Here is a 24738-nt window from a genome sequence, read left to right as displayed (position 1 = left end):
GTTGAGAATCAATGTATAACATACGCATAGGTAATAAAAAAAATAAATGAGGTGAAATACTTTAAGCAGAAGCGAAAGCAAATGTCCAACAGCAACTGAAGCAGTTTGTGACCGTAAAAATGCAAGCAAGCATTCTCCAGGTTCTGCATCATATTTTGATGGACTAGTAATTGTTGTTTGGAAACTTCGACCATCTGACAGTGCAGGCAAGCAAAAAGAACGTTTACATGAACAAGACAGACTACCGCATGGAAGTAAGCTCAAAATCAAGGCCCTGAAACACTTTATTACTCCCTCACGGAACTCTTCTGCAGCCTCAGATGGAGTTAACAATGCTGCATCAGTTAGCTTCTTGAGAATCATAACAATCTGCAACAATAAACAATCACAACTCACCTTCAAAACCTTGTTATTTTACTTGGATGTTGCAAACAAAGCAATCCAGCATTAAGAATCCACAATATGATTATATACGCGAAAAGTTTTTCATAAATATCTTGATCGATGTTTAACAAACTCCGAGAAGAGTGTTTTACATTCCTATCAAATTAGAGAAACAAGACCCATGCTCCTATTAATCTATATTTAATTAAAGGAGTTAAAATTAGATAATATAAAACACAAACATATGGGTGCCAGTCCAAGTACAAGTTATGCTTTGTTTCCAAGGAAGTTACCTGATCCACTGATCCTAGATGGCATTTCTTAAGAAGTTCCTCTAGACACTGGATCACTCCTTCTGCCACTTTATCACTCACTTTATAAGGTGTTTTTGGGACATCATGCAAATGAAATCTCTCATCTGAATCATCCTTCAGCTGACCTCTGCAACGAACTGCAGCATCCAAAAGAAGCAGCAAAGGAAACAAGGTATAGCTGAAACATAATGCAACATGTTAAACCAATATCTCTATCTAAGAACATTGGTCATAAAATGCTGCAAGAGTTGTAGATTGTCAGTATGAGAATCCTTTTTCATCAAAAAATCAGACCACATGCATAGAGACAGAAATGAGCAAGATATATCCACTTCTTCCAGGATGAGAATAGAAAATTTTGCAACTTGCAGCAATTCCAGAAGTTACATGAGTATTCCTCACAATCGGTTACTTCTAACAGGCCAAGATCCTTTATTCTGCATTCTATATCCTCAAGTCAAGTGTGTCCTCAAGTCCCTATTTACAACAAATTATTCTTCTTTTTTAAGGATGAGAAAAGAACCATTATTAGAAACGGAAGGAAAAAGGAATAACAAGAGACGACAAGAAATCCTCCTGAAGCACTTTAAGGATGTTCCTTTATTAGTTGTATGTAGAGATTGACGAGCTATTCTCTCCCATCACTAGCTTGCCTTTCTCCTTTTCTGTTCCTGTTGGCAGATGCCTAATTCTCCTTTTCCTGTATCTCTTTCTTCCTATTAATATATATCTTACTTTTTGATCCAAAAAAGAATCTCCTAAAACAAATAAAAAGTTTAGAAAAAAAATCAAAACAATTACGCCTGCCGAAAATAGCCAAAGAGATATATTTAAGAAAATCATGAGCCTTGGCCCATAAATTAGCAAAGAAAACCATTCCTCTCTATAAGAAAGAAAAAGGATGATAATGATCTTGGAAAATCTAGTGTTATTCTCCAATGCCAACACATACAATCCAGTGAAGGTAGCTCATTGCTAAAACATGCTAACCTCCCTCTTCTATTCAACTCCCTCAAGGAAACTAGAGAAGGAACAATCAAGGGGCAGCGACCTAGCATAAACCAGAAGTATCAAAAGGACTAGACCAGACCCTCAGCTACCTCACATGCAGAAGGGGGAAAAAAGTGATTATAGAAAGAAGAACTTTTGCTTGTTTCTTTTTTATTAGAACCTGTGGAGGAGGGAATTTGTTCTTTTGCAACATTTGGCATATTCGTTGCTATTAGTTTGTTCAATATGTCTGGATATTCATCAACCTCCATTTCATAATAGCAAACCTATGGAAAAGACATGTATCGCCATCAACCTCCTTGACCCATTGAACTCTAGACTTCTTTCTCCAACTAATTTCCTATTTCATAAAAAGCTCCTCAAATTCATTCTGCAAGAGGAAAATTTACCCAATTGTTCCTTATATCAACTATTAGAGGTCTGAGAGATTTGAGGAACGACTGGTTGGATGAAAAAGAAATATTTTATCTAAAGAGGGCAGGCTCACTCTTGCCAAGAGTACTCTTTGAAATCTTCCAATTTATTACTTGTTTGTCTTAACTATCCCAGTCAAGGTTGCAAAGAGGTTAGAATCAATTCAGAGCCAATTCCTATGGGGCAATGATGAAGGTAGAAGGAAGTACACTTAGTGAAGTAGAACGAGGTGAAGTTACCTTTCAAGGGGGGAAGGATTTGGGGGTGAGATTTTTAATAAAAATGAACATGTCGCTTCAGGGAAAATGGGTTTGGAGGTACTTGGGCCAGAAGAATTTCCTTTAGAGAGTGGTAGATGATTGATGGGGTATTGATTCTGTCACCAATAACAAGTCTATTTTCAATTTGAAAATTGAAAAACATAAAACCTAAATTTCAGTAGCATTTGATGGACTTAAGCAAATGGTAAATTGCACACTATCATCATTCCCATTTACCGCATATTATTCACCAAAACGGAGCTAAGGTATAGTTTTTTCCCAAATCTCGCATCAGTCACTCTATGCAATCCCTATCCACTGACATTTTCATTCAAACACCTTTATAATCAGCAGCTAATCACTCTTTTACAATAACTTGCTGCCAAGTCTTCCTTAGTTTCGTTTGAGATAAAAAGTATAGAATGTATATTAATAGGGTACCAAAACGGGAGTACCACTCATGTACAAAAATTTACAAAAGTGTTAGTGTGTTAATGACATTCCCAAATTTCTCATTACTAATAATGTCATGACCTATCAGAATAGTTCCAAAATAATGTATCCACCTATCTCTTAATCTATTTAATCCACATTCTTTCCCCTCAAAATCTCTATCATTTCTTTCTTTCCAAAGAACCCAAAAGATGGTCAATGAAATTAAGTTAGCTATTCTTCGTTTTACACATAAACCTTCTCATGCCCATACTTCCTCACAAACCGAAATCGCCATAACCCAGTTGACCCCCAACAACACTAAAACCGTGCTCCATAGGTAATACGCAGTGGGACACCATAGTAGGAGATGGTTACAAGATTCCTCAGCCTTCTGGCAAAGATGACAGTCATTCACTGTAACCAAACCCTCAGCCTTAATTTATCCATTGTTAGTTTCGTGTACTTAATCCACAACTCTTCATGTAATGTGACGGAAATAACAGAATTAAAGCAAATACAAGCTAAGAAAGAAACATCAATCTGTATTCGAACACGCACGAAACATATACACGTACATACATATAAAACACACATGAACTGACACGCATACATATGCAGATAAATATATATTCCCCGAAGCTACAATATTCATACAGGAAATACTAATACTCCCGTGCTAGTGCCAACAATCTAATGCAAATAAAGGGCAAAGCTCTTCTCTTGACTGATATTTAACTCTCAAAAATATTTCAATCAAAATAAACAAATGAGTGTATGCACACTTGAACTTACTCGAAGAAGGGCTGGAGAAGAGCAGAAGGAGTAGTGCGGATGAGTTGGAGTAAGGCGGGTATAGCATCGGAATCCTTTCTAGTGTTTTGCGTAAGATCTATAAGCTCCATGCAGTAGGGTTTTAGCATTGAAAATAAGTTGTTCTTTGCCAATCCTTCTTCTTCTTCTTCTTCTTCGGTCGATTCATGACTTTTGCTCGACCCACCGGTAAGGACATGAGACTCCATTGAATTCAACACACTAGATAAAGAAATAACATTGATTGTTCGCGATGAATTCTTCCACACTCTCTGGTTCGTAGTCTGGGAAAAGCTTCTTGCAGTTTCAGAAGGTTTTCCCCTCTTCTCCTACGATTTTCTGGGTTGGGATTGGAGTTTTCTTAATGTGCTGCGTTTTAATTTTTGGGGTTTTTATTTATTTGTTCCGGGCCGGATCCGGGTCGTGTTTGGATCAGATTTGAACTTGCTTTTCAACTGATTTGGGCTTTTTGCTAGGGTAGTAAAAAGAAATGGGTTTGGGTTTAAAAATGGGCCATATAATTTTATTATTATATGATTAACAATAACAAAATTAACAATAATAATAATAATATAATAATATAATATTTTATTTTCAAAATTTATTTAATATCAAAATAAAAATTAGAGTATTATATAAATTATAAGCAATGTGATTATTCTTGTATTTTGATATAAGATTGAGATTAGAAAAATATAAAATAACATGATAAGATACTTCGACGTGATAGCACTAAGAAACATGTGAAAATCTAGTAGATGATTGTTGTGTAAAACTACGAGCGTATCTAAAGTTATTGGATTCTGTTGCTCTTGAATATAGTTTTAAGAAAGTTAAAAAAAATTTCGTTAGTATTAGTACCGGTGTTGATTGGAAACTACATTGGCAAAATAAGTATTATAGTTAATTTTTAAATATGAAAATTTACCATTATCGAACTCGATATAAACATTAATAGATCTATTTTAAATAATACCTATGAGATTGTCAGATTGAAATTAATGATAAATGAGTAATACTTTAAGCTGAGATTACTGATAGAGATTTATCAGTAGTTGCAAATTCATCGACGTGAGAGCACTGAGAAATATGAGAAGATCTAATAGATGGTTGTTGTGTAAAACTACGAGCGTATATAAGATTAGTTATTGGATTTTGTTGCTCTTGAATATAGTTTTAAGAAAGTTAAAAAAAATTTTAGCATTAGTACTAGTGTAATTTTTGTGTTGTATATTTGATAGAAATCCATTTAATTTTTAAATATGAAAATTTACCATTATCGAACTTGATAGGAACATTAGTATGTCTATTTTAAATAATATTTATGAAATTGTCGGGTTGAAATTAATAATAAATTAACAATACTTTAAACTGATATTACTGAAATATAATAGTCGTTAAGTTCATATTAGATTTAAGTTTATCAATAGTTGTAAATTCATCTACAACGAGTTTAACTTTATTAAGCATTGAAAAACATACATATCTTTTTGTTGAAATTTTTTAATATTCATACAAAGTTATAATTAATGATTTTCATACAGGGATGGTATCAAGACGGGTTCGAGAGCAGTTTTACCAAACTCAAACTCAACCAACTCATATGAAAATTGAACTCAAATTTGTTCCGAACTTGGTACTAAATTGAATCTTTTTTATTTTTTAAAATTGTGTCGAGTTTACGAATTATTCAACTCGAATAACGACTGATCATATTATTACATTAATATAAATATAAACATATTAAGAATAATTAAATATATATATATATGTATATATAATACAAACATATGAAACTATAATATAAAATAAAATAACAATTTTCCTTCCTTGTGGTATTAAAGAATTAAGTAGTTTTTGAAAGGGATATTATCTGTTTTCAATTTCATGGAGTATTCATACAAGAAAAATTAATCTCTCTTTGCTTTGAAAATTCAATTGTTTGGTGAATTAGGATTCTAATTTCTCACCCGACAAAACGTCGTCGTCTTCACTTAATTTCCTAGTTTAGATCTGCATTTGTTACATGTGGTTTACAAATACTCAAATTGTAGATAACCCAATTTTTGACAAAATCATTTTCTTTCTTTTATTAGACCCAGAAAAAAAAATTATTTAATTATTAGCTCTGCAAAAATTTCAACTCAGAATCTTATAATGATTTTTTTAATTATTTTATATTTAAAAAATATATATGTTTCATGGATTTTTACACCTTTTTTTATTGTTTTTTTTTTTTGGATTTTCCACATAATTATATATATGTATATATATATAACATTGCTTTCAAAATTTTGTTTATGTTTTGTAAACAACAAAGAATTCATAAATTATGAATAAAAGAATTAAACCGAATTCAAGTAATTTTTACAGATAAAATTAATTATTTTAAATAAAAATAAATAAATAATTATTAACCCACGAAAGAAAATTATTAACCCATTAATTTATAATTATTGAAATTAAAATATCATTATTCTATACATTTCGTAAAAATAATTTTTAAAAATATAAATTTAATATATATTCGACCAATTATTTATATTTTAATACATAATTTCAGGCAAAATTTACCAAATTAAACATATAGATACAACAAAATATGTTAAATTTTTTGGGGCAATTAATTTTTAACAAATATTAGATAACCAAGATTTAATTTTTAATAAAAATAATATCTATAATACCATAATAAATATTTATAAAAGTAGTAAATATCCAAATCCTAACTCTTAAGTTCTGATATCATTTTAAATAATTAATTAAACTAATTTTTTTAAAAAAATTAAATTTATAAAAGACAATCTAATATAGAAGATAATACATTCTCTTTTGTATATACATACATTTTATTTATATAAGAATTTTGATGATTATAAACAATACACTACATTGTATGTGTATATATATATATATATTCTCCTATTATATAGTATAAAATTAGTATAAACTTACACATTTCATTATTAAATAACACATATATAATAAAAATATATAATATAATTTTCTTATGCACTATCATAATATATATGTGTACGTTATACACACCATCCCATACCCACCATTTTCGTAACAAATATAAGAGTTCCTTGTGTTCACTGTGTGTGTGTGCGAATCTATATATTAATATCTATATATATAACTTGTTTGACATTCAGACCATATATTTTGAGAGAGAGATATATATATATATAATATAAAAAAATGTTATATAATATTACTGGGTATATAGATAGGACTCAATTTTAGGTGACGAAACAAATTAATGTATAATAATTATATAAAAGTTCGAATTCTCACTTAGAGTTTTAACCGAATGCCCACAATGTTATGATAAGATAACCAATAGAACTATATCTCTTGCATAATTAACTCAAAATATCCAATATTTGAGAGATTTATCTAAACTCTAAAATAACTATTTATTAAAAATAAAATAATTAATATTAAGTACTGTTTGAATTAAAATAAAAATTGAACAATCTCCTAACAAACTTTTCACTACTCATAAACGAGGGATTCTGAATATCTTAATATATAAAAAATGAATAATAGATAAGGTGAGCATAATATGCTCATGTAACTACTAACAAATAATAAGATAATATGTCTAAGTTGATAGAAAATATAAAATTACTGACGTAGATTGTTCAAAATATTTTTTTGTTAATTCAGAAAATATGTGGTATCTACACCCTAATTCAATCACCAAATTTTCTATATCAGTTTGTTCAATAAACATTAAAAATTTCTTATTTTAAGATTATAACCTATGGCATAAACAATTCAATAAATAACATAATTCATTATTCAATATTACAATTTAAGCAGCAATCAGTTCAGTAGATATTAATTCAGTATTTCAGTATCGTAAACTCTACTCATGACCTCCTATTCATTAATATCAGTTTATATCTTATTAAAAATAGTTTCACCGCGTAATGCCATTTTCGTCGGTATCAATGAGAGCAGTAAAGATCTCATCTACCACGTAGATCTTAGGATGATTTCACCATATATGTGCTGGATCTAAGGGCACGAACCGTTTTACGGTGAGTTCTGGTCGATCTGCAACAGTGAGCGGTGGCGGTGCGTGGTAGTTCGTTGGTGGCATGAGTGGAGGCGCACTTGACTTCCAGTGGTTGCGCGCAGTGAGTCCTAAGAACCCGGTTCGGGTAAGTGAGTTCAAAAAACTCTGATGATTTACCATTTTAAATTTAAGGTTAATTATTCCTATTAAATTTAATGCAATGAATTGTTTATCTAATTTAGAATTAGGAATAAGTCTATACAAGAGTGTTTAAAATTAGGAGATTACCAATTTATTACTAATATGATACGGATATCATTGTAATATGTTGATCTTGTATCTCGAGGATAATTTTACGAAAGAAATTTAGGTAGAAATCAAGTAAGCGCGTAAATACTTACAAACGTAGTTTAATCTTTTTAAGATATTAAAATTATAACATTTAATAATTGATAATTAGATATAGGATTCCGACAAAATTTTACTCTTAATTACTAGTTCTTATTTATATTTATTACTAAAAGTGCTGGTAAATTATTTTGCTATATTTTGTAACTAAATTCATATATGTACTGGTTCCTATGTAATTTAGAGTATATTAAGGATATCTAAAAGAGTTTATGGTGATGAATAATTACAGTATATGTGTTACAGGTATAGAATATATTACATAATAAAACTTAGAAAATTTATTAGTGAGTTGAAATAAATAAATATACATTAAAAAATTTAATAAACTTATTTAACTGGTATCACCGAGGAGTGGGTGTGTGTGTAGTCTTTTGGCATGTGACTAAGATAAACCCTACCGTAAATACGACTTTAGCCAGACGTGATGAAATAATAAGAACTGTGAACTGTATATTGTGTACTGTAAACTGTGAACTGAATTGTGATGTATTCACGTGGTAGAGAGAATCATTATTGTTCTCATTGATACCGGCGAAAATAGCATCACAAAGTGAAACTATTTTTAATAAGATATAAACTAATAGAAATGAATAGAAAGTCATGAGTAGAGTTTACAATATTAAAATACTGAATTAATATCTACTGAATTACTTACTACTTAAATTGTGATACTAAATACCGAATTATGCTTTTATTGAATTGTTTATGCTCTAAGTTATAATACTGAAATGAGGAATTCTTAATATTTACTGAACAAACTAATTTAAAAGATTTGATGATTGAATTAGGGTGTAGATACCACTTGTTTTTTGAATTAAAGAGAAAAGTAATTTGAATTATTTCCGTCGTTAATTTTATATTTTTTACCAACTTGAATAGATCATCCTATTATTTGTTGGTACTTATATACTTGCTGAGTATATTAAGTTCACCCTATTTATTTTTCATTTTTTTTAGATCAGGATATTCAGAATTTCGCTCATAAGCAGTGAGAGACTTGTTAGGAGATCGTTTAATTTTTGTTTTAATTCGAACAGTATTTAATGTTAATTATTTCATTTTTAGTAAGTATTATTTTAGAGTTTAGATATGACTCATGGATAATGGATATTTTGAGCTAATTTTGCAAGGGATATACTTTTATTATTTTAAGATTTGTTGTGCGAATTATTCCTATTGATTATCTTATCATAATATTATGGGCATTCGATTAGGACTCTATGTGAGAGTTCGAGCCATTACAATTGATATCAAAGTTACGTTCTTCGAAACCATCCCTTGTACATAAGACTTAATGATAAGACTCTAGTTGAAAATATATTTTCAAAATGGTATGTAACACCCTGTTTTTTTTTTAACGGTGTACGATAAAGCACTCATACAACACAATACCGAAATCCATATTATTCAAACCATGCACAAGAGAAATTTGTCCACCTTCCATGTTCCAAATCAATTGTACATACATCTCCACCTCTACAACACATAGTAATACAATATCAAACATTTCTAGATATTCAATATACAGACTAAACCATCCTTTCAAACTACTTTAAATCACAAACAAAACTTGTGCCCTATGGCACTACCGACGGGGCTCCGTTACCAGCCGCTCGGATCCCAATTCCGTCCTTACTCCACCTGTGAATGATGAGAAGTGAGTTCACATAACTCAATACGATAAAAATCAAGTTGTAAGTGTAATATGCAGTGACAAGAATTTCCAGAAATGTCTATATGCATTTATCCTACCCAACCCCAAATAACTCATAACCCTCTCCCTACACTAATTATCAAGGTCCTATTCCAAGGAAATAGCACGGCCAAACAACCCCACCCACCCAACAATCATCCATTAACTCCCGTCACCAACATCGGCGACTCATACACTCTTCCCCCATCTCCCAACCTCACGAGGCCACACACACACACACCCAACCACCTTCATTCCACGTCACCAATATCGGCGACTCATACCCATATCTCCACCTCTCGACCTAATAGGCCACGCACACACCCACACACCATTATTCCGCGTCACCAACATCGGCGACTCACACTCACTCCTCCACCTCTCGACCTAAAGAGGCCACACACACACACAAATACCATCGTCTCGCATCACCAACATCGGCGACTCATACTCACTCCTCCACCTCTCGACCTAAGAGGCCACACACACACACAAATACCATCGTCTCGCGTCACCAATATCGGCGACTCATACTCACTCCTCCATCTCTCGACCTCATTGGGCCACGCACACACACAAACATTTCCACCTCCCGTCACCACCATCCGTGACTCATGCACCCTTCTACCCCTCTCGGCCTTGCTAGGCCACACTCACATACATATCCCCTCCCTGCTCCACCAACATCGGCAACTCAACCCACCCCTACCAACGGCCTCCAAATCTCCCCTCCCAAACCGCATGCTCCCATCTCCCCTTATACCATGCTAGTCCCAAGCGTTCTAACTTGCTAACTCCTACTGACCACATTACTCCTCTTCTCCCATCCAATCCCCCTCAAATCCTGTTTCCTAGTCCCCTCTGTCGTACCTTCCAGCTCCCTTCCCTCTCCCACTGCCCCCTACCCGCTACCTCCCCCATCCTTCTGCCTCCTCCCGGTTCCTATACACTTTTGCCTACCTAGGGCGATTAACCTCTCAGCTTGCACCGTTTCACGCCACATACACGCCCTCACCACCGTGCATTTCGGGGAAACACATCACTGCCTATTAGCGGCTCCCTCCACATCCCCACCCACGCACACACCTCTTCTGTCCTCTCGAGTTTTTATCCCACTCGCGCCCCCTAGATTGTTCTCTCACATCCTCCTCACTCTGTTCTACCCGCACCACCCCCATCCTTCCCCACGGCTCCCCACACGCCTCCAACACCGCCATACTTTCCATTCCTTCCCCGATCACCTCCGTGAGCACGCGGGACAACCCCACGCTTACGGCCTACCTTCACTGCTCCACTCCGTCGTGCCATTGCCGATGCCGCAACCTGCAACAAAATTCTCTACACACACACACCACACCAAACAGCGCAAATTTTCACCGTACCTCCCGTTTCCATCTTCCTTCTTCCTGCCGGTCGCGTCGTCCGTCCACGGCCTCCTTCCCTCTCCCTTCTCGCTCCCCTCCGCCCCGACTCTCTCCTCTCTCCTTCTGGAACTTTCCTCTTCTTCTTCGTCTCCGCTGTCCTCCTTCCCTCCGTTTCTCTTTTTCTCTTTTTCCTTTTCTTTCTTTTTTTTTTCTTTTCTCCTTTTTCCTTCTCCCTTTCCCGACCTTCTTTTATACTCTGCCAGCCTACCCCAAAACGACGTCGTTTTCCTACATCCCAAAACGACGTCGTTTTTCTTTCTTTCAAAACGACGTCGTTTTTCCCCTCTCTAAAACGACGTCGTTTTTATTATTATTATTATTTTTTTTTCTACTTTCTAGTCCTTACATGGTAAATCTTAAAATTTTTGTTGGTGATGTAGGCAAATAAAAATGAGGCGAGGATAACCCCCTATGAACAGATCTTCTCAAATAGAATCATTACGAAAAGATGTTGATCATATTTACAATATACACTATGAGGCAGAGAACCTTTAATAATGGAAAAGATTGTTATTTTAAGTTTTTCCGTTCTTTTAAGCAATTCTTCATAACGGCTCCAGGCAACTATTGTGATAAGTATTTGAGTATATAAAAATAAAAAATATATGTTGGTAAGAGTAGAATAATCTATTTCAAAAAAAATTTATTGAATTAGTTAGATTTATATAAACAACTATCATTTTATAAATGTATGTTTCTCTTTGGACCAAAACCCAAGTCCGCACGAGAGTAGGATTCACAGAAATCCTTGTGGAGCAGGATTTCTTCTCCTTGCAGGAAAAGTCCCACATCTTCGGAAATTTATCCACACGAGCCTTGTGTGCGCTACTATGTGCATATGTGCGTGGGCACGCCATCCTGTTGCATGCGCACACGTAGATCTTGTTGCTCGTGTTGCCGCATGTTGTGGACACCTATCCCACAAGATATTTGGCCTCCACAAGATTCCTACTTGTTGTGGAAATGCTTACCTTTCAGTATCACATCATAGTATCTTCTATAACTATTTTTACTAAGCAGTAAATAGTTTCTAACGAAAAATATTTTTGCTTAGTAATTATTTTAATACCACTTTCAAACTCAAAATAGAAACTATAGTCGCTCCAAATGAACCATAATTTTGGTTTTGATTTTCACTTGGGATGCACAGAAGATATTTTTGAATTTTAATACTTATCCTTCTTAATTAGTTAGGTCAAGAAAATAGGAAGATGGTTGCCATGGCTTGACACTGTCGTTGGACAAGAAAATGCATGTAGTGATGGGGAGAGCAATTTTAGAGATATTAACAACAAGATCGAAGGTGAGGTTAAGAGGGAAGAATAAAACTAAGACTTGCAAAGTTTGTCATAAGAGGAAAAGGTAAGAAATGATGGGACAGAGAAGAGAAGAGATTAGTCTAAACAATGACATACTGAGAGAAGGTAGGGTTACTGGGAGAGAGAATGCAAATGCGAGACTATAGATTATTTTCTCATCATTGAGTTCTGAGTTGTCAGCACGACATCCACGTAAATACCATTTGCTAACATTTTAATAGTCATCAGCATAAACACATTAGGAGTTGAATTATCATGCCAATAACCATGTTGAGAGTTTTTATTAATAGGAACTACCGATGTGTTAAATTAGCTACGAGTTCATGTAAACACAACTAAAAAATTTTAAAGAATATTTAAATACAAAAAAAGTATGAAGAGTTTGATCATATATATTCGATGAACTTAAAAATTAATTACTCAAAATCCTTTATATACATTCTAATAAATTAAATTAGATTTTAAAATAAATTTACTTATTGAAATATGATATGTTAGAACTTGGGATCTAATTTTTTTATAATTAACTAGTTAATTAATAATAATAAAACAATAATTTGAATTCAAGTATAGCAGGAAATTTGACGCATTATAGAGCTAGGATAATGACCATTAACTGCTCTAATGCATATATATTAGTTTTAATTAGTTAATATAAAATATATATACATATATATACATATATATATATATAGTTTCAGAAGGAAGATGAGGTGGTAAAGACAAGCTTTTGAATAAATTAGTCGATGGCAGCAAAGGTTGACATCCTGCAAAAGTACTTTGATTAAAATACTGCACATATATATATATATATATAATTCTAATTAATTATATATAGTATTCTATATGATTTCTGAATCTAATTTAAAAAAAAAAATTAAATTCAACTTGTTGATGTTGATTGGTTTTTTTATATAATATTTAATAATCATGCATATTTCTTAAATAAAATTAATAAATCTCAATTTTTATTAGTTAAATTTATAATATTTTTATTTAATAATTTTTTAATTAGATAATTGATACTTTTTTAAAGAGATTATATTATTGAGTCAGATTGTATATTTTTATATATTTTAATTAATTAATTAAATTATATTTAGTATATATATATATTTTTATTTAAAAAAAATTTCGTATCTTCGTTAAAATTATATCATAATCACGTAAAAACTCACAAAATATGTCTTTAAGATATGATGTTTATATCATGATCTTCACTCCTCGTATCCTTGATGTCACCACTAAGTATTATTAAATCAAAATAAAAACTCTAAAGACCTAATTCGATCTTGACAACGTAATCGAATTAATATGGACTCTATTTTTATTTTTAATCTTCTTATCATAATTAAGTATTATTAAATCAAAAACTTTACATTCTATATATCTTGAACTTAAAAAAAAATAAATAAATAAATAAAGTTTTTAAAGTAAGTGGCATGAATCTTGTAATTATTTATTCTACATGATTATATATATGTACATACATATATATATATATATATAGATTAAGCAATGTTTTAAATAAATCAATTTATTTGAAAGGTACTCATTTAATTAAAATTTGAAATAAATTTCTGACCACATCCCAACTAAAGTCAGCACCCATTGTTCTCCTCCATATATGAAGTTATTAGAAGCTATATCTATAGACATACATATAAAACTAATATGGGTAACATATATAAAATAATAATATTATTAATTCTCTGGTGAAATTTACAAAGGAGAAATGATGATGATACAGAAATTTTGAATTCCAACCCACTTTAGAGAATTTCATATTCTTCCTACCATTATAATACCTTTTTTTTTTTTTGTTGAATATGCACCAAAAACAAACCCTCCATATTCAAACTGTAACTCCTGTAGTTAGGATACCTAATCACTACTACCTTTCTACTCATATCTTCTGTGTATCACAAACAAAGTCAACTTTGACTTTCTCTGATCCCTCTGCCCCACTAATGATTAAATATTGTTTGGTAAATGAAAAACTTCCATGAGAAAATCATCTTCTGTAGGCTTGAACATCTCATGATAGAAATAGTTAATGTTCATCACCTGTTCTTGACCTGTATTATCAAAGATGTTGTCCATGTTTCCTTCCAGTCCCAGCTCATGTTCTAAGTACTGTAACCAATCTCTATTGTGATCAGCTTGATGACGACGACGATGATAATCAGCTGCAAACTCCATTTCTGCACCTGTAAATATCTCAACTTCTCGATTTTCTTCTGGTATTATTGGTTCACGAGGATCTGGGTTAGGAGGGAATGATCCAAACTCATCTAAAATTTTCCAAAAACTATCATCAGCATCATCATGAGTAACTTCAAATGGGATATCTAGCAGACTACAATCAATCTGATCACCTGATCCAGCAGGGATAATCATCTCCGGCTTGTTCACTTCCTCTAATATTGCTTCATCAATAGGTGTTTCTGTAAATTCCATTAGTGAAATCAGAGCCTGGTTTTCGTCACCATCATCATAAGCATTATTATTGTTGTTCTCTTCTGGGTTTGGGAGGAGAACGACGTCGTCTTGACCAAAGTTGGCGACATTGGAGGATGACAGAGAAGAGTTGACCGGTTCGTTGACTTCCTTTATTACCATGCTGTTTTCCTCCATTGATGGCATGGTGTTGGGACTGGAGGTGCATGTGCTGGATGAAGAAGAAGAAGAAGATGAAGTTGAGGGGAATTTTGTTGACTCTTTTTTCTGATGTTTGGATTCCGAGAAAACTCTCTTCTTCAGATAAGTGTTCCATATGTTTTTGATCTCGTTGTCTGTTCTTCCAGGTAAACATGAAGCTATTCTGGACCACCTGATCAGTATCATTCAATCCCATTATATATGTATCAAATTTTGTAAAACACATAATTATACATAACGATCAATTTCATTACAATCCCATATTATATATACATATGTGTGTCATATCTTGTAAACATATAATTATACAAGCACAATCATAAGTGTATTAATTATAAGAGACTTACTTGTTTCCCCAAGTTTCATGAAGCCTGATCACAGTATCCTCTTCTTCCCTAGTGAACTTCCCTCGCTTTACGTCTGGCCGGAGATAATTAATCCATCGCAGCCTGCAACTCTTCCCGCATCGCATCAACCCTAAGCATAGTTTCAAAAAATATTTCATCAACCCATGTTTCTTAGTTACATAATTTAATCATTAAATATGGTAATTAACTCGTGTAATACAAATAATTTACGATTTATAATTAATAACGTGTGTTATGATTCGTAATTAAAAAAAAATTAACACATCGTGTCGGTCATCGGAACGATGTGTCCGTCATCGGAACAAATTAATGATAAAATTAATTGCTTATGTATATATTAAGTCATTCATTAATTGTGATCAGATTTTTTACTTAGAAAAGAAAATAACAAAGAAGGAAAGACTTTTAATGGAGAAAGGAGAGACATAATGGCAAATTTGATGTTGACCATGTATCAAATTTTGATTTGCCTTTCACTTTTTTTTAGGTACAAAGACAATTCCTAACCTATTAGATTTAATATAATTAATCAATTAATTTTAATTAATTAATTAATTAATTAGATTAATTTCCACCATGAAAATGTAAGCAAACTGACCAAATGTTTAGTAAGAGGTGGTTTTCTTCCCCCGCTACTAGTCATTTCATAAAGTTTCTTTGTCTAGTTCTAATGCACTAAGATGGTGTTTATATAGGCCCAGTTATGTGTACTTATCTCCACTAATTAAAAGTAAAAATCAAAAAATCAAAAATTTTAATTTAAAATTGAATTAAGGAAGAAAAATGAACCTGGGTTTGTGTTTCTGAATACATGGGAGAAATTATGTATGCATATATATATGTGTGTGTGTGTGTGTGTGTGTGTGTGTGTGTGTGTGTGTATGTATAGGTGGTGCATTCAATGTACGGGGCGAATCTCTATATGTATATATATATATGTTTTCTAGTGTAAGAAATAGACAAAAGTTGGATAAAAATGCAATGAGCATTAATTTTTCCAAGCCTCCAGATTCCTGTTTCTAGTCATTCAAATTCTATACTTAATTATAAGTAACTTATGGTCAAAGTGGACGAGTTCCTCTTGGTCTTATTCAATCACCAAACGACAATACAGAAACAATTTTTCCGTTTGGAGAGAAGGAAAATCGACACTCAGAAAATCACCCAGAAAAGACAAAAGCTGAAAGAAAGAAAATCAACAAATACACATTAATGCATATGATGGTTGAAGCATAATGATAATAGTTATAATCTATGAACAGCATTCATGAAGACTTGACAGAGAGAAAATTAGGATAAAAAGAGATTAAAAATGTATATGTATATATATGTATATGTACCAGCTTCTTTAGGGAGAGCCCTCCAATTTCCATGGCCATGTTTCTGGATAAAAGTGATGAGTCTCAGGTCCTCGGCAGGACTCCATGGACCTTTCTTCACTTGACTCTTATCACAGCATGGAGATCTTCCTTTTCCCATCTTCCACTACTCAATTGAAAACCAGAAGAAGAAGAAGAAGAAGAAGAAGCTCTCGTTTTCTCTCTCTCACTTATCCATACATGCACATATAGATATATGGGTATCCATGTATATGTGTATGTATATTTGTGTCACCACCTTTGGGCTCTATATATAGACCTCATTATAAAAACGCACCACAAGAGTCATGCCAGCAATAAATAGAAGGGGATCCATCCAGTTTTGCTTCATATCCCATTTTTCCATTTACATAAAATTCATTAATTATTTAATGCCCCTCCCTAAAGAAATTATTATATATACAACTTCCTTCTGTGGTTATCCCTTTTTTGTTTTTAATTCAATTTCCTTTTACTCTTCTCATTTTTATTGGAGGGTGAGCTTAGTTAAATGCTGACTTAATTATTTCCATTATATATACATATATATATATATATTGGAAATACATATATATATATATATATAAATGAGTAATGCCAAACATGTCTTAAATATTTTGTGGGTATTATGACACCAAAATTTTGGAATGCTTTTATCATTAATTGCAGTCTATGGGATGCAATTTTATCCATTTTGAAATGAAGTGGAAAATTGGATATCTTGCCAAGAACTTTAATTCTTGGTGGGGGATGAGATTTTACCAAATTCATTTTGTTCATAACTTATTCATAAATTGTTTTTTTTTCCCTAAATTTATCCTTTTAATATCTCTTTCTCTTTTATCTTCCTCCATATTTTTATATAATCCTCTAATTAAGAAAAAAATTCAATTATAGATTTAATGGAAAGAAAATTCAATTTATTATTTGCCGAATTCACTCTGTTTCATTTACTTCGTATATAAGCAAGGATATATATATGTATATATATAAAATGAGAAGGTAAACTGTAATATTATGGATTTTTTCTAGTCCGGTTTATAATATTTGGTATAATTGATTAAATGTGTATATGTATGTAGGAGATGTACTAAGGATAAGAACTCGGCGGGAAGGAAATAGTGCAATTAGGTTAAGAAAAATTCCTTAAGAGTGAGAATATTCCCACAGCCTGATTTCTCATTATGTTCATAACTTATTCATAGATTTTTAATAAATTTATCCTTTTAATCTTCTCTTTCTCTTTATCTTACTCTTTCTTTTTCATATAATCCTCTAATTAAGAAGAACAATCAATTATAGATTAAATGGGAAGAAAATTCAATTCAATTTATCATTTGCCGAATTCACTGTATGCCAATTACTTTGTATATAAGCAATGATATATATATACATATGTGGAAAATGAGAAGGCAAACTGTAATAATCTAGATTTTCCTCAGTCTTATTTCTCATACTTGGTATGATTAATTAAGTGTGTTTATGTACGTAGGGAGATGTACTAAGGATAAGAATTCAGTTTATAAAAAACGGGAAAGAAATAGTAAAATTCGGCTAATAGAAATTCCTTAAAGTTATAATATTCCCTCAAAGAAAAATTCAATTTTTCTGACCACTAAACAATTTTGAGGTCATAACAATGTCTTAAGAGTTTAAAAAGTACTTTTGGGAAGTGAGAAAAGTTTTCGTATAAGCAATTTGGGAAAAAACCAAGAAAAATTAAGAGGCATGTAGAGAAATTTATAATGACTTGTTGTTTTAGGCCTCATGGGCTTAGCTGTGCCTAAGGGAGTAATGGGCTCTATCTGAGCTCAAATTGGATAGCAAGTACCTAAAAGATAAATAAGGATGAGAAAACAAGTAGAAAAATAGAGAATAATTTACAACAAACATGAAGAGGTATGAAGAAATAGTGACAATTTCTTAGATGAAGTGGTATGATAAAATGGTGGTAACTTTTTAGATGAAGTGATATGGTAAAAAAATGACAACCTTTCTTATCCAACTCTCTTGGCTCACCACTTCTATAAATAGGAGATGGGGGAATGAAGGAAAAATCATTTTTGGTGGAAGAGAAAGAGAGAGAAACAGAGAAGTGAGGGAAAAAGAAAAAGTATGAAATATGTGATTTTACGAAAGTTTTGCGAGGGTTTTGAGATAAAAATATTGAAAAAACTCTATTAAATTTGTGGAAAAAAAAAAAGAAAAAGGAAGAGAAGAGGAAGAAGGCTCACGACCAAAAGAGACCATAAAATGTGACAAATAAAGTGATCAAAATCATCCTAGAATTTTAATGTGTGTATACATAAAGCAATAAATAAAAAAAAAAAAAAGTTGCTTACGACCTAAGGTAAGTAGATATTGTGATGTTGTGGCTTATATAATTTTGAAGTACTTTTTAATGTATTTTTAGTATAAATAAATGTGTAATTGGGTATTATAGATTCATTAGCCTATATAATTTTGAAGTATTTTACGTATTTTTAGTATGAAAAAAACATGTAAGTAGATTTTATTTTATTATAGCCTACATACTTTTAGAAAATATTTTATGTGTGTTGTTATTTGTGCTAAGCACGTATTTATTAAGTTTTACTTCGACATAAGGGTTATTTCTCTTTTTGCTTTCAACATATAATTTTGATATGTGTACATCACTCATTATGAAAATTAATCGTTCCAAAAATATCTGCATTAAGTTACGTTTCAGTGTGTCTATATGTGTTCCGTGTTCGGGTGGTGTTGACAAATTGATGAGTGTGTGCTCATACATGTTATTGCGTATTTGGGTGTAATAAAAAATCAGTATGATCTACTACATTTACTGTTCCACGTTTGGGAAGTAATAGTGTTTTAGAGCACTCATATATATCATTCTGCATTTGGGTGCATGGGGAACCAGTAATAAGTATGTTTGTCTATACATGATGTATGGTAACTGATCGGTTTGCTATAATAGCGATGAAGTCTAGTCCATTATACTATTTAACAATTATTAATTTGTTTTCTGATTTGTGTATTTGTTTTCTGATTCATATATATGTTCTTTTATTCCAATATTCATTTTCTGATTCGTATATTCATTTTTTATCCGTATATCTGTCTTCAAGAAATATATACGACATATATTTTTGTTATGTGTAAAAATTATATATTACATATATTATGATGTGATTTCATAATATTACTTAATGAGATATTATATCTCATTCTTCTATCATCCTTCAGATATCAAAAATACCATTATAGAGCGACTGATGATACGGAGAAAAAATTTTTAAGGCAGGCCCTTAGATTAAGGTTATTATTTTTTACTTTTATTTTGTAATATAAGAAAGAAAACTTAGAGTCTCATATCATATGTTTTTGTTTTATGTTCAGGGAATGTAACGCTTATATGACTTTATTATGATTAATAAAATAGTTATTTTATTTGAATTAAATAATTCTGCTCTGATCATTGCATTATAAGACAAGATGTGGTTCATGACGTAAGCTCCTTATCTCAAATAGTTTTTGAGATTATTTAATTGGTTTGCACAAATAATTTTGAAAACTTTTTTTTATCTTTATTTATTTGGTAGAAAAATTATGATATAACATTTTTACATAGTTTGATAAATTTCATAGGATCTTGTAATTTGTCATTGTTTCAGACATTCTCCTTTTACAAAAGCAACGTGTAATTGAAATTTATCCAAAAAATATAAGGATTGCCACTTAGAAAAAGTTTCAATGAATATATCAGCTACATAATGATTAGATGATGGAAAATCAATTCATAAGTTCCTAAAGTAGGGATTAAATCCATATATTTAGTAATAGTATTCAAGAACTTGGTTTCTTATAGTCCATTTTTTCTCCCTTGTGTTATGGTAATATTAGTCAATTTACTTGACAACCAATTTTATCTTCTTTACCATCTTGATTATGAGCAGATGACCACTAAAACATTAAATCCATTTTGGTAAATAAAATGTACTTATTGTTGTGGTACTTTTCACCGATATTCAGATAGTATCAATTTTTGGTTTTTTCATCCTTAAATATGGTTATTCTACGATAATTATTGCTTTCACAAAAGAATTAGCTAGATACCACCTCACATTACTGTCTTCAAATAAGACATCTAATCTATCAGTTGTCAGTTGTTTGGGAAAATTAATTTTTCTTAAGGCATGATATACCATGTAATCTACTTTAGCTCTCTATTTTTCCACTTATTTTTGTGCTAACTATTGCTTGATGGATTAAGATAAAGAGGGAATATCTCAAGTTTCCCAAATGTGGTTAACCATTCTTTAATCACAACATTTTTATCTTCATTTGATAAATATTTATCATACTTTTTAGTCGATCATATTCGTTATTTGTACTACTATGACATAAGTTTAGAATTAACTTAGCTTTATATATTTCGAATTTATTAGTCGGAGTCTACAACAACTCAAGGGAGGTGGAGACAACAGGGAGGTGAATTGGGTTATTGAAATTTTCAAGCTCTTAATACACTTCCCAACTCTTCTTTTTACAAAATGCTCAAACTAGTATAGACAAGCTACTTATTTATTTGTCTTCACTATTTAACTTTTATCAAAATGTTTAAATGCTACTGAAGTCTATTTTGTGAAATGACCTTTTTGTTCAAGTTGATAGCACTAGTGTTATTATATATGATAAGAACACTTTTTTTTTTAATTTCAATCAGCAAGTTTTTGTCTTATCTATAGAACTTTAGCACGATAACTTCCTACAGCAACATACTCAACTTTTACAGTAGACAAGATAACTTAATTTTATTTCTTAAAATCAAAAGATAAACATGTTCCCTAAGAATTGGCAAGTTCCACTAGTTCTTTTTCCATTAATTCTACAACCTCTAAAATTGGCATCTTATATCTATTTAAATTTAAAGAGCTTCTTCTTGAATACTAAATCCTAAGGATTCTATGTTTTTTAAGTACTTGAATATCCTTTTAATGTACACACTAAGCATGATATTAAATCTACTTGCTATGAGGTAAAGAAAAGATCCTATCATTCCTTTATAAAGTTTGTGATCGATAGACTTCCTATTTTAATCTTTGTCAAGCTTTAGTGATGCCCATGAGAGTTGAACTTGGTTCAACATTTTTCATGTCATATTTCTTAAAGAGATCTTTGATATATTTACTTCAATTTATGAAGATTCTTTCTTTTAATTGTTTAATTTATAGGCTTAAAAAATACTCGACTTTTTCCATTTTGCTCATTTTGAATTTGGATTACATGCTTTTTGAAAAAAATTTACACATATTTTTATTAGTTACTTCAGAGATTATATCATCCACGTATATTTAAACAGTCAAGATCTCTTTTCCATTTATCTTTATGAATAGAGTGCTATCAATTTTTTCTCTTGTAAATCATTTTCTAAGAGGAATTTAATAAGACATTCGTACCAAGCTCTTAGAGCTTGGTTCAAACCTGTAAAGTTTTAGTGAGTTTATAAATATGATTTAGAAAGTGTAGGTTTAAAAAACCATCTTATTATTCTACAAATACCTCATCTTCTATGAAAGCATTTAGAAAAATACTTTTTACATTTATTTGAAAGAGTTTAAAGTCAAGACTAATTCGTTTTTCGAATCAAGTTAATTTGATATTAGATTTACTAGTCATGTTATGCTAGCAACCTATGTATGGAATAACCTATATCACACCTAGAGTAAGGCATGGGATAAAGTCTTACTTAGATTAGAGGTTGTGCTTAAACTAGGTTAAAAATTTAGTTAAGATCTTAATTAAAACTTAGATCGTGATTTGAACTTACTGAGACTGAGAATACCACATCCATTTTTTTTCTTTATTTATTAAATATTATTATTTTTTTACTTATTTTCTCTCTCTCTCTCTTATATTAAAACATCTAATAAAGAAAGAGAAACTAAATTCAATTTAACTTTTCTTTATCTCCTTTCCATAATTTTCTATTGATTTTCTTTACAATTCGCAAAGATATCATCGGGCTATGGTTTTTTTTTCCTATCTCTATCACTTGAAATATGTAGTATATCAACTCGTGTTCATTGTTAATATAATGATAGATAAGTTATAATTAAAACTAGTAGATTGAATTTGTCTGATTGACAATTCAATTTTTAATCTTAGATCTCATATAAAGTAGTCTTCAGTAGCGTAAAATAGAATATAACTTGTTATGTCCGAATTACTAATCACCCGTAGTACTTTGAATTTTTTAATGGTAAAAGTTTATTAAAATGTAAAGATTAAATTCTCACTGGCGAGAAATTCAAGGTCGAGAGATGATGTTAACTTAAAATAACGTATTAATTTTTTAATAACCTGATTAGGGAAAAATAAACCTAATTAAATCTATGATGTTAAAGTATTTGGACTTTTGACAAGTTTGCAAGCGATTGAAAGAATATTCAATATCTGATATAAAGGTTTGTGTAGGTGAAGACCAAAGCAAGTTCTTGTTCATGTCTTGACTTATAATAATTAGTTTGGTGCATTTTGTAGACTTACTTACCCTCTTGTACTTCATAAACATTTATACTAAAGGAGCGATATTGTATGTTATAAGACATATTTTATATAATATATATATATATGTGTGTGTGTGTATATGTATATATATATACATGCAGAAGAGTCGTATGCATAAAGCAACATGGCTCTTTACCTTTACCATTTCTTTAAGTAAATCCCAAAGAAAAAGGCTACATCAAAGTGCTCTTATTATATATAACTACGAGAAATCTTAAAATATACGTGGTTTAATTTATTGTTAATGGAAAACAAATTTTATATATATATATATATATATATCTAATTGATGTAATTTAAGTTTTCAATGAAAAGAAAGAAGGGCTAATTAGAAAGAATATATGCAATTATATTAAGGTAATATATATGAGACATAACGCATATATACACATACACATATATATCTATATATCAATATAATATATTACAATCATCAAGGTTCAACCAACATTGTATTAGTTCACAATTTCAGTGTTGGTATGTATGTGTTTTTATATATTTGTAATGTTTGAACTCAAATATTACCGATTCAATAAGTTTTTTTTTTAGATCCAAATAAAAAGTTCTTAAAAATTTATATCCGTAATTCGAGTATTTATATAAAATTCAGAAATTATACATTTTTACAATGTAAAATTAAAATATCATACCTTCAATTTAAATCTTGAGTCCTAATATAAACTTAGGTGATTAAAATTTAATTGAGCCACAAGAATTAATTAATTAATTAATCATAGTTTAAAATAAACCCATTTCCTAAATAGTATTACCTTAATTAATACCTAGAGAATTAGCTGCAGAAATGTCAACAAGACAATACTATTTCTCACCAAAATTTATTTGACAGTACAGGTGTGTAGCTACAGCAAGAGGAATGTTGTCAGAGTCATGGCGTATATACTTCATATATACTACGTACAGTCGAAGCAAAATCAGAGAGAGAGAGAGAGAGAGGCATTACTCTTGTGATTTAGGTCACCAGCTCGAATTATGTCTTTTCAACAAACATATACATATATATATATATATTTATACATATATAACATTGACGTGACTTACATATGTTGCATGCATATGGCCAGAACCCTGTCCCATGCAATCTTTGTATGGAAGACTTATTTAAAAGTGTCTGACTAAAATGAAAAAGACAGAAAATAATATGCATATATATATATATATAGATACACGTACGTGTGTGTGTGTGTGTGTGTGTGTGTCTATATATATATACATATAGAAATTTATAGTGAGTTCTTTGGTGGGATATTTCTCCAAAAAAAAAAAAAAAGTCATC

At 31.0% G+C, this 24738-nt stretch overlaps 2 protein-coding genes across 4 annotated transcripts in view; both read right to left on the bottom strand.

The window, feature by feature from the left end:
- The window catches only part of LOC110816868 (ARM repeat superfamily protein), a 43245-nt gene extending 39246 nt beyond the window's left edge, over positions 1-3999 (bottom strand). Inside the window, exons 1-3 of one of the 2 annotated variants that reach the window (XM_088221126.1) lie at positions 3611-3999; positions 678-876; positions 61-369 (exon numbers count right to left, since the gene is read on the bottom strand). In XM_088221126.1, the coding sequence (XP_088077252.1) occupies positions 61-369; positions 678-876; positions 3611-3837 (735 nt within the window). In that variant the 5' untranslated portion in view covers positions 3838-3999. The remainder of the gene's footprint in view (positions 1-60; positions 370-677; positions 877-3610) is intronic. The other variant, XM_088221127.1, reaches the window with a different exon arrangement.
- Positions 4000-14117: 10118 nt separating this feature from the next.
- Positions 14118-17154, bottom strand: LOC110817009 (transcription factor MYB58-like). Of its 2 annotated transcripts, XM_022045401.2 has the most exons (4): positions 16875-17154; positions 15514-15643; positions 14884-15338; positions 14118-14799 (listed from the first exon to the last, which is right to left on the bottom strand). In XM_022045401.2, exons 1-4 carry the CDS (start codon positions 17011-17013, stop codon positions 14480-14482), a joined length of 1044 nt encoding a protein of 347 aa, XP_021901093.1. In that variant the 5' UTR covers positions 17014-17154; the 3' UTR covers positions 14118-14479. The 2 variants fall into 2 exon arrangements, with proteins under 2 accessions (XP_021901093.1, XP_088077251.1); XM_088221125.1 differs by having other exon boundaries at positions 14118-15338.
- Positions 17155-24738: the final 7584 nt, after the last annotated feature.

This window comes from Carica papaya, chromosome 5, assembly GCF_054855325.1.
Source record: "Carica papaya isolate Zhongbai chromosome 5, ASM5485532v1, whole genome shotgun sequence".
NCBI classification, from domain to species: Eukaryota; Viridiplantae; Streptophyta; class Magnoliopsida; order Brassicales; family Caricaceae; genus Carica; species Carica papaya.
Note: the sequence above shows the minus strand (reverse complement) of the source record. Positions and strands in the feature narration are given on the sequence as shown.